The 11411-nt window shown below is 40.6% G+C and overlaps 2 protein-coding genes across 2 annotated transcripts; both read left to right on the top strand.

The window, feature by feature from the left end:
- LOC135165687 (innexin inx2) lies at positions 1-4170 on the top strand. Its single transcript, XM_064127212.1, has one exon. It carries the CDS (start codon positions 473-475, stop codon positions 1547-1549), a length of 1077 nt encoding a protein of 358 aa, XP_063983282.1. The 5' UTR covers positions 1-472; the 3' UTR covers positions 1550-4170.
- A 3206-nt stretch (positions 4171-7376) lies between these two features.
- Positions 7377-10883, top strand: LOC135166004 (innexin inx7). The gene is made up of 6 exons (XM_064127905.1): positions 7377-7712; positions 7877-7967; positions 8055-8133; positions 8372-8549; positions 8719-9256; positions 9674-10883. Exons 1-6 carry the CDS (start codon positions 7625-7627, stop codon positions 9927-9929), a joined length of 1230 nt encoding a protein of 409 aa, XP_063983975.1. The 5' UTR covers positions 7377-7624; the 3' UTR covers positions 9930-10883.
- Positions 10884-11411: the final 528 nt, after the last annotated feature.

Genomic DNA, 11411 nt, shown 5'->3' with positions numbered 1-11411 from the left:
CACGTTTTACCGAAGGGGAAACGAAATACAAACGTAGGGGGGAAAAAAAAGTTGGTACTACAGACAAGTGAGTGAGCGAGAGAAGAGGAGGGGGTGAGGGTCCGCTGGCTCTAGAGGCAGCCGTTCAGTCCCCGATCCCCGACAGACGAGTGTGTAGGAAAGAAAAGCTTGGCGTGCATTTGTAATACCCTTTTATCAGTGAACTACAACGAGGTTAAAAAATAAAAGAAAAATAGTAAGTGAAAACGTCAGCTGAAGGTGACTGATTGACAAATCGTGAGTGACACAGGTGTTGGTGGAAATACCGTTAATCCAGGATAGGTCTTGTGAATTTTTCGGGGTTGAGAAAAAAAAAACGCCAGTCGACCGGTGGATGGTCGCGCTGTTGTCGGTAAAATTGACTGAACCCGGGGACTAGATAACCGCGACGATTTTCAGTTAACCAGTGATTTAAAGAAAAAAAAAATCAATCATGTTCGACGTCTTCGGCTCGGTGAAGGGCCTCCTGAAGCTCGACCAAGTTTGCATCGACAACAATGTGTTTCGATTGCACTACAAGGCAACGGTAATAATACTGATAGCATTCTCCCTGCTAGTGACATCGCGACAGTACATCGGCGACCCCATAGACTGCATCGTCGACGAAATACCCCTTCACGTGATGGACACCTACTGCTGGATCTACTCGACATTCACAATTCCTGATCGCAGCGGTGTGGTCGGGAGGGATCTAGTCCAGCCTGGAGTGGCAGCACACGTCGAGGGTGAGGATGAGATAAAATATCACAAGTACTATCAGTGGGTGTGCTTCGCCCTCTTCTTCCAAGCGATGCTCTTCTACGTGCCCCGTTATCTCTGGAAAACGTGGGAGGGGGGAAGAATTAAAATGCTCGTTCTGGACCTCAATTGTCCGGTTGTGAGTGATTCCTGCAAAACCGAGAGACGAAAACTCCTGGTGGATTATTTTGGTACCAATCTTCACGCACAAAATTTCTACGCCTACCGATTCTTCTTCTGCGAAGTTTTAAATTTCATCAACTGCGTGGGTCAGATATATTTCATGGATTTCTTCCTCGACGGGGAGTTCACTACGTACGGCTCCGATGTCGTCAAGTTCACGGAGATGGAGCCGGAGGAGAGGATCGATCCCATGGCCCGGGTATTCCCCAAAGTAACAAAATGCACATTCCACAAATATGGTGCCTCCGGAACTGTTCAGAAGTTCGACGGCCTGTGTGTTCTACCTTTGAACATCGTCAACGAGAAAATCTACGTCTTCCTCTGGTTCTGGTTCATTATCCTGTCGATACTCAGTGGACTCAGTCTTGCCTATCGAGCTGCTGTCGTTGCCGGGCCCAAGCTCCGTTTGGTGCTTCTTCGTGCGCGATCACGTCTCTCACCGCAGGATCAGATCGAAACCCTTTCGCAGAGGTTCCAAATCGGCGACTGGTTCGTTCTTTATCAACTGGGAAAGAATATCGATCCACTTATCTATAAGGACCTCGTTTCCGATCTCGCACAGCGCTTCGAAGGGAAGGAGATGGTTTAGGGGAATCTCGGAGTTTGGAGTTGATCGCCAGTCAAAATGGCAGATTACCAATCGTATTTCTGAATTTTTTATCTTATTTTAAAATTCAATGGTCTCGGGGAAAAATTTGCGGCATTTTAGAGGGGGTTTTAGTTATTTATGGGGACCGAGGCCGATTATTGCACACGTGCTGCACAATTTTTTAGAAAAAATTGGATAATTCGGTGCAGTAATTTGTCTGCGAATTTTTCGTTAAGAATGTTTACTTTTTTTCATGAAAGATCGGATAGAAAAATTGAATTCCACTGGAGATTTTCCATAAATATGGAGAAGTAGAGAAAGTTCCATGGGCTTCACTGGATTTTTCAATGAAATATTTTCCTACGTGTGATTTTAAAATGAAATATCTCGATGTATTAATGCCAACGAATATTGGGTCTGGCTGGATTGGAGTCGACTGCCCACCTCCCACATTTCAAATACAATAATCCCTTTCCAATGCTCGGTAATCATCACATGACTTCGAGAAGGAACATTTTCACAAATAAATAATATTTCTTCGTTGAAGGCCCTTGGGCCGTGGGACGGAGGCTTGTAGACTCTAATTGTGTGATAAGCGGGTGACGGCGTTGTTTCCTCTTCTTGAATGCCAGCATTGCAGGCATATCCATCAATTTCCCATAATTTCCCGGGATATTCGAAAGTGGCTGTTACGTGGCGTACGGCGATCGCCGCCATCTGCCGGTTGAAAATCGTAGGTTCCCGCCTGTTGGGGCCCCATGGGCCTTGACTCCCTCCTTTGTCCAGGTGTTTCCACAGTAATTTTCGCGGATAGCTCAACCATATCCGTCGAATTTCTATTTTTTTTTTGTCAGGATACAGCGAATATTCAAGGGCCTTCGGGCAGGCAGCTGATGTGAGACGAATATTTCGTCGAGGAATGGCGAATTTAGGGGTTGTCCAGGGTGTTAAAGTCAAAGGATGATATGAGTGTTCCTTTTCAAATTCGAATAACTTGAATTATTCATGACTCAGGAAGACTTGGGCATCTCCAGATTCGCCTGAACTGATTCTTGAATTTTCGCTGATTCCTTCGTCCTTGTCATGAGCAGATTTTTTTGGCAAAGTCCAAACAAATGTGCTCACGATTATAAACAATTTGGATACCTCCGTTAATCGAGAAAAGGACGAAAATGACGCCGTCCTCCCACAGTAGTATAACTTCCATAACCAATTCATCATTTATCTTCTCGTTCCTTTCGCTATTGCAAGTAGATTATAAAATTCCTCCCCTCCCCCCCAGATAGAACAGTAAGAATATAGAAAGATATATATTATATATGAAAATTATACATAAATTGTGTAGATATACGTATCTTCGCGAAATCGTCCATTCCAAGTGAAACAAGGGGCCAATGTTTTCGTGTCGTCGAGCAATATATTACATATCTTCTAACTTCTCATTTATATGGGTGTTTGAGCACCCATCACGTGCCTCTTAATTACTGCCGCTTTTACCGTCCGTGGACGAAGGCCACTTTTATTCCAGTGAGTTTTTTCAAAATATATCCACAACTCCCAAAGGAATCAGAGTGTCTTTGCGACCAGCAATCGGTAGCTGCCTTTAAGTATGCCTATGTAACGAGCGAATTTAATTAGTTTATTAAGCGTTGTGACGTTTAATGAAACCGTACAACTGTGCAAGATTATCATTTGTATTTCTTGAGATTAAATTAACGTTATGAATGTACGAGGATTGGTTGTTCTAGGAATCATTTTACATGACGAAGGTTCAATTGTCTATTATTTCTCTCGATTATTGGAGCATTTGATTGATTTATTTTTCGGTGAGGACAGGCTAATTGAAAGGTCATTCACGCTCAATGTAAGACTGCCAGAATGTTCGTCGATTTTTCTCCACATGAGTACATGTTTTTATCATTCCGCATTATCCGGATTCTTTCAACTCACCGAAAATTCAGGAAACCGTTAAATCATTATGAGCTAGGAATCAAAAGACTTATTTCTGGAATGAGAGTGGAATAAATTGTTGTCTGGTGATGGAAATATGAAAAGAGGTTAAAGATTGTAATTGAATTGATAACCTGAGGGAGGCATTATCATGCTTATTTCAGGCTTTTAGTGATAAGAAGCGTTTGGATTGAGGCATTTTCTCGGTGGGAATATTGTGTGATAGAGTCGACGACAATAGTTTTTCATTTTTTTTTCTCCCTTTTTTAGTAGTGAATAATCTTAATCTAAGAAACAGATTTTTTTTCACAGTTGAGAATCACATCGAGACTTTTTTCTCATTTCATCGGTCGTAGATGAATCATTTTGTTACTGATTAATGTATTTCATAGCAATTCCGATTAGGCTAGTGCTTTTGTCATGAGTTAATACGATTGTAAGGACTTACTTCGTTTATTATATTTATGCAAGCATGAATTTTTTCATTACTGAATTGGACCACGAAGATACGAAAAATTAGGGAATGAAAATTATACGACAGTATCGAGACAATAATTACAGTTTGTATGGATAAAGCTATTATAATATTTTTCAATTTGTTAATAATGATGAAATAATTTACAAATTGTACAGATTGAGTCGAATAAATCTCGGAGGAGAAATGAAAATAATGTTTTTTTGGAAAGTATTTTGATATTTTTGAATAAACATGTGCCTAAGTAAGATTGACATATTGCTTCTGCTGTTGGGAATTTATGAACTGAATTCCCGTGGAATCCAATCCCATTGTAATTTAAGGGCTCTGGTAATTGGATGGTCAATGGTAAAACGCTGTGATATTTCACGGATCATCGGTGGACGGGGGGCGCCGAGGTCTATTAACCTTCAATCAAGTCTGAATGACCAGGTCGAGGGGCTCGCTACGTGTCTGGTAGGTATGGACGGGATTATTATTAACGGAGAGGGGATGGATTTCCTCATTTCGAGATCTGCAGACCGTTTTTTAAATTTACACCGCATTCTTCCGATATATAAATACTTGGAGAAGGTAGATTTCCCCTGCGGCCACGAAAGTCGCATTATTGGTGCAATAAAAAACTAATTTTATATGAATCATTTCACTTTTCTAACGATTGTCTATAAATCATTACAAAATTGATGATCCTGATGGCTCTATCATTTGGAACCGTTAAAAGGTATTTAAGAATTCATCAAATACTGAGAAAGCTTTTTCATAATGATAAATCGTGCGCTAGAGATCGTAAATTCATTTTTATAACCTGAGTTCAATGGGCGATTTTATTTCAACAAATTTAGAAAATTCCCACACTTTTCAAAATGTTCTTTTTTAGAATAAAATATTTCCACACATTATTTTTTGTCTGGAGGCCTCGGGATATTTTTTTAAAAATTATCTGTCATCAAATGCAATGTTGTTTTGCTGTATTATAATTTTTTCGCGTTTAAAAGTCGATTTTAACTCGAATGAACATTCTTATCCTGGAGTCGGGAAGGATTAAGGGGCTGTGAGTCGATTTTATCTCCATCAGGTTTAGCAGGATATTTAAATACCTGGGGAAACACTTTTCTAGCCTTCACCTTTACCTGAGGTTCTCCCAAAGATGCTGAGATATTCCCTGACGACTCAATTAATATTTGCCGGTGGTTTTGGCAGATGAATGAATAAATTAACTGAACCAATTATTAAATTCTATGTCTAATTGCATTCAAGTCATCACGAGCCTCTCCTCAAACTCACCGGGCTGGACACTCAGTGAAGCGATGCAGCTGACCATCAGGATCACGGGGCTGGACAACAAAGACTCCAGTGCACTGTAAATACCGATCGAGTGACCATTGCTAGCTCGGTCCATTGACCGATCGCGCTTCTGCATCGCCAGACAATTTCATTCCCTCTGGCTTTTTTTTCAATAAATTTCGCATAGGTGAACGGAGGTATTAAAATAACGAGGCTCTGAGTCTATGCTTGACTCACAGACATGTATTTATGATGAGTAACTGTCTCAGATTTTTTTTCTCAAATGGCCAATTACTCCAACAATCGAAGGAAACGAATGTTAAAAAAATACCGAATGGGGCATTGATAATATTTGTGTCCGTGACACGACTAAAAATTATATTTTTGATGAGAAACAATCTTTGTCGATCCAAATTGTATTTAGAATGAAGGCTTGACATAAAGATTAAATTCAGTGCTGGTGGTCGTCTCCAGAAGAAGTCCCAGCGATCGCTGTTTCCAGTGGGCACGATATCTCAAATCTAAACGCAAATTTTTTTCTCCTTCAACTCTGGCGACGCGAGATCAGTCAGGTATGTTCATAGAAGGATGTAGTGCCTGGAGAAGCAAGACGTCTCGAAACAAGAACGTCGGTACAGCCGGTATGAGCGAACCACGGGGGCAACGGCCGGTCAAAGTCCTTATGCTCTACCAGGCAATGTTCAACGCGAGGCGACCAATACTTTCTTTCTTGCGAGACAACTCCGGAGTTGTGCGCCATTTTTGTGGGAAAGCTGTTTTTAAAAAAATACCGGAAAGTTTAGGAGGAGGGGGGGGATCGTTTGATGTACCTCACGAGCATAAATTCAGCGATAGAATTATTGATTTTCATGATTGGGAGGTAATCCCTGTATTTTGGGGATTTCCTCACCCGCTTTTCAGTCAATCGTTTGACAAATAGGACAGTAAATCAATCGCTGAGTCCATTTGTTGGTTTGGAGAATTAATTTTTATTACGGCGGAAGTGAAGACAAATCGAAAAATTCAGGTTGTTTAAAATAAAATGTGTTTCGCTCTGAGGACTTTGGGAATTTTTTAATAATGAATTTCATGGAATGGAGAGTCTTGCTATTGTCCTAGAAAATTCTGGAACTCAAAATTTCGTAGACTTGGGCGAAAAATTTATTGAACGTCAATTTACGGGACTAAAATGATTTATCGCTTAGTGAATTGAAATTAAAGATTGAATTTCCACTTAATCCATGGTATTATCTGTTCGACAATAACATTTTTCCTTGAGATATCGTCAAATATCTCGGTATGATAGCACGACCATCACGACTGGAAAAATCATTATTGTTCAGATTTATCAATAGAGAATTTTTTAATTGTGAGCTGTAATAAAATATAAGCAATAGGGAATAATGAAAAATAAATAGTTTTACCAATACGGCGCAAAAAGCGATAATTTCCACATCCCGTAATCGCCGTCCTATTCCCAAAAGGCCTAATCTTCCCAGAAATCAACCTGAACCATTATATCATCTCTTATCTACCCTCCCCCTGCCGCCCCCTCATCAGTATACAACTGCAAGGTGAGGTACGATAAATGATGAGTCTCCTTCAAAAAATCCCCCAATAATTCATACCCAACATCGAAAACGTAACCGTCTCTCTCCGCTTTCAGCGGAATTAGAACGATAACGAAGTATCGCCTAATCCCACCCAACGTGAGGCGTCACATCTAGGTGAAAAAAGGTGTGATAACCGCGTGAAGACTACCAAATCATTTAGACTAGAAGTTGAAGGCAAAAAATAATAATTAGTTCTAAAATATTATGTTGAATTTCCACGGAAATTCCATCCGTTTTGGAGATCCAATGAAATAGTTCACCAAATTCGGCAATTTGTTTTGTAAAATTATTTAATGCAAACTAAACATGGGGATTATGATACCTATTTTTAGCCTCGACTTCCCCGTAGATTATAATGAAAGAAGAGGGATTGCATTACTTCATTTTTTTTTATCATTAGCCAACACTCGAGACTCTTTGATTTTCTTACTCAGCTACATTTATCTCTTGTTATCAAAACGTAGTTGGGTATCATTTATTTCAAAACAATTTCACTCCCCAGGTTTCCTCTCTCATTGTATTCAATTCGAAGAGTAAGCGCGTCACGCTGAAATACGATACGAGTACGAGTACGAGTACGTTGTCAGTTTTTGTCAAGATAAGGCCCACGATTTTATGAAATTGTCTGGGAGAGTGTCAGTGAGACCGCGATTGCTCTTACGCAAAGGTCTTCTCATTCTCGCGGGATTTTGAGAGCTGACCTTGGTTTTGTTCTGGTTTCGTTGAATTTTTTCGGGGGAAATTTTCAGCGAGATGTCGACGGTTCTCGCGACTTTCGCTGTTCTCAAGGACCACGTCAAGTTGAGAGTGACGCAGGACTCCGTGGCTATTGACAATATTGGTAAGATTTTTTTTATATTTTTTTTGGCGGGATTTGAATACAATGGGACCCGACGCGGAATAGGTCGATGATGAGTTTCTCAGCATCTTTGCAAAGCCGCAAAAATTTCTACGAATTATTATAGACTAATTAATTAATATTGAATTAATTTTATTTTCGAATAGTATTTAAACTCCACTATCGCGTGACATTTTTGATCCTGTTGATTGGCTGCCTGCTGTGCACATCCCGTCAATTAATAGGTGATCACATCAAGTAGGTATTTGAATCAATCAATTACCCCACATACGATCGTAATGTTGTTGTTCATCGTGTCTTGTTAACGATCGAAACCTATTACAGATGCATATTTGATAATGAGGAGAAAACGCTGGGCCACGTCATTGATACTTTTTGTTTTTTCACATCGACTTTTACCATCGTAAGTATTAATTACTGATTTTAATATTTTTTTCTCCATCAGTGGTATCACGTTCAGGTAATGACGATTCACAGTCTAATCGCTCTTTAATTTAACCACGAAGTAATGGAAAGCTTCTTCAACTTTATATCGAAAGAAATACTTGGAAGAAAAATCATAAATTAAAATTCCTCAGACATAGAAATTCGAAATTTGGGCGTTGAAAAAAATTACCCAGTTTATTTTTTCGAAATTTCAGTCGAAGTACATGAATGCAACAGCTGTAGAATTAGGCCACATACCGCATCCCGGTGTGGGCTCACAAAGCCCAGAAGACGAGGTTGTCCATCACGCTTATTACCAATGGGTGCCGTTTGTCCTCTTCTTCCAAGCGCTCCTGTTCTACGTGCCCCACTACCTCTGGCGATCCGCAGAAGGTAAACATTTACGTATGGAAAAAACTGATGGATTGAAAATTTCCAAAGAATTTTTCATTTTTCAAAACTCCAACTAGTTTTACCGGATCTCTCAATACGAATTTCAGCGCTCCTTTCATCCGCATTTTTTTTTTTAACCGAAACCCATGAAATCGACATTCGCCAACAGGTGGTCGTCTGAAGGTGCTCGTCTCGGGTCTGCAAATGGCGTCCCTCTGCCTCCGGGACGAGCAGCTCGACCTGGGTAACGGGAAATCGATTCCCTCCAAGTCCGATCGAGAGGAGAAAATCCAGATAATTCGAAACGCATTTCTGAATCGTCTGCACGCCAACAGGCCCTGGGCATACTACCTCGGTCTCTGCGAGGTCCTAAACTTCATGAATGTCCTGACCCAGATATACCTAACAAACTGGTTCCTTGGTGGTGCTTTCCTGAACCTGGGGAGCCTCCTCACTCAGGCGGACGATACCGACTGGAATCGAAAGATGACACCTCTGGACATTGTCTTTCCCAAGGTTACCAAGTGCACATTCCACAAGTACGGGCCCTCGGGGAGTATTCAGAGGCACGATGCCCTCTGTGTCATGGCCCTGAACATTGTCAACGAGAAAATTTACGCATTTTTGTGGTTTTGGTTTATTATTCTGGCGATTATTACGGGATTGGGACTTGTCTGGAGAATTCTCACGATGGTACTACACGCAAGGTGATTTAATCATTTAAATATTTTCCCTCTATATTTATTCAATATTCGCTATAAAAATTACGTGAAAAATGTAGAGCTTCGGAGAACACTTAGTCAATTCAAGGGAAAAATTCCAGGAGACTATGAATTTTTTTTACTCCTCAGGGTCATTATTCTGGGATTTTTTTCTTCTCCACTAGATTATCGCATCTACCGCGAGGTCGTGGGAGTTATTGTTTGTCGTAAAATCTTGATTGAGGGCAAAAACGAGTTTATTAGGTGCGCGGCCTCTGTTCGAGATGAGTTCCTCTCGAGATGAGGCTCTCGGAGCGAAGCTCAAAAATTTTTTTTCATTCCATTTTTTATTTTTACTTCAACACAACCCTCGAAAATTCTATGTAATCAGTTACCCTCACTGAGTCCCAAATATTTATCCAGGAGTATCCGGTTCAATCGCTGGGTATTTTCCCTTGCCTGCCCGGGTAGATACAACCCCTGGAATGTCCTTCGAGTGACTCACGAGTACCACTTCGGGGACTGGCTCTTCCTCTACTACATAGCCAAGAACTTGGACAACTATGTGTTCAAGGAGTTGCTCGAGCAGTTGGCTCACGACATGGAGGATCGTCGGGCGAGCCGCCCCAAGCCTCGGCTTTCCACCCTGGACGAGGAGGAGCCCTTCAAACAGGCCTAGGGGCCATCGATCCACTGGAACAATTCCCTTAAGCATTCTAGGGAGTCGAGTCGAGGACAGGCATTAATACAACGTTTCTCCTCGCTTTTGTTGAGTATTTTTGCGTCAGTGCTGCACGACTGTATTTTTTACTCGCGAGAATATTTTTTTTTCTTCAAATGGTTGAAAAAAAACAGAAAAAATCATCAATAAAATCGCTGAAGACGTGATAAAAATCCCGAAAAAGAAATATGATTGATCCTTCGTATCATCGAACTCTAGTCACAAATGAATCCCCATTGCGAGTCACAATCGATAAGACTCGATCCATGACTCGCTCTCGCTTTACTCATTCTCTAAATACCTCTCAAAAGGAGCGTACGCAACCGGAAATGGAATTGTCAGTGACGCTGGGGCTGAATGACTCGTATGTACAAGTGGGATAAACGGTGATTCCGCTTTGACTAAGGACAGCCGATAAATATCCATGGCCATTGGATTCATGGCACACGTCATTATCCGGCCCGACGCGATGACAACAACAGTGGAGATTAATGTTTATTGAAAATGCAACAGTGAAAGGGTATCGATGCTTATTGTAACGTTAGACGTTGCTGGGAAGTTCAATTATTTTATCATCTAATAACATTGGGTAATTCAATCGGTCTGCAACTGTGATAAATAATATATTAGAGAAAAAATCGATTGTAATACGAGCACGTGTCACTGGTCTAGGGCATACTGCACTTCACGGGCGGGATGTTGCGTAAGAATTGCCCGGAGATTCGTTAAAGTTCAGGGATTTTTAATTTAATTAATTGAAAAATTATTTTTCATGCACTCGCGCAAATTAAAAAATAGAGCTTTCTATTCCAGTTATGATTGTATTTTTTTATTGAGAGTATATTCTAGATTTTTGTATGAATATTTAAATAAATAAAGTGAAACAAAATACATTTACGAGCGAACCAGAAAGTATTCTGTGTATTTTTTCTTGAATTATAATATTTGATTTGGAGCTGTTTTTCTAGAATAAATTCCCATCCTCATGGAATGAGACATGCTTGAGTGATTTTATCGTTCCAACTTTTACAGAAGTCCACGTGCACGACTAAAGTGGAGCCAACTGTGTTGGAAGTGTCTTTCAGGCCCCTTCGAAGACACTTTAGAATTGTTAAAATAGTTGGCGTTTGTTGGGACGAGGGGGATCTTGTGGCTTTGTGTGTACGTAGCTGCGTGACACTGGAGCACACATTGCGTGTCGACACTCCTATGAAAATGAGGAGTACTCGCTATTTGTTTTTTCGTGTAATTAATAGTATGGGAAGGCGTGTGTCTCCAAATACTTTTAAGAGACTGAAGGAGGAGAGGGACATTCCCCAAGATTTTTTTCCAATTATTTCTTACGCACCTTCGGATAGAATAATTATCTAAATAATCCCCCCGCCGGGTTCCCAACGATAATCCCAGTACATCAGTCTCAATTACTCAACGCAAACGAGA

Source organism: Diachasmimorpha longicaudata, chromosome 9 (genome assembly GCF_034640455.1).
Source record: "Diachasmimorpha longicaudata isolate KC_UGA_2023 chromosome 9, iyDiaLong2, whole genome shotgun sequence".
NCBI classification, from domain to species: Eukaryota; Metazoa; Arthropoda; class Insecta; order Hymenoptera; family Braconidae; genus Diachasmimorpha; species Diachasmimorpha longicaudata.
This window is presented reverse-complemented; position numbering and strand designations above follow the sequence as displayed.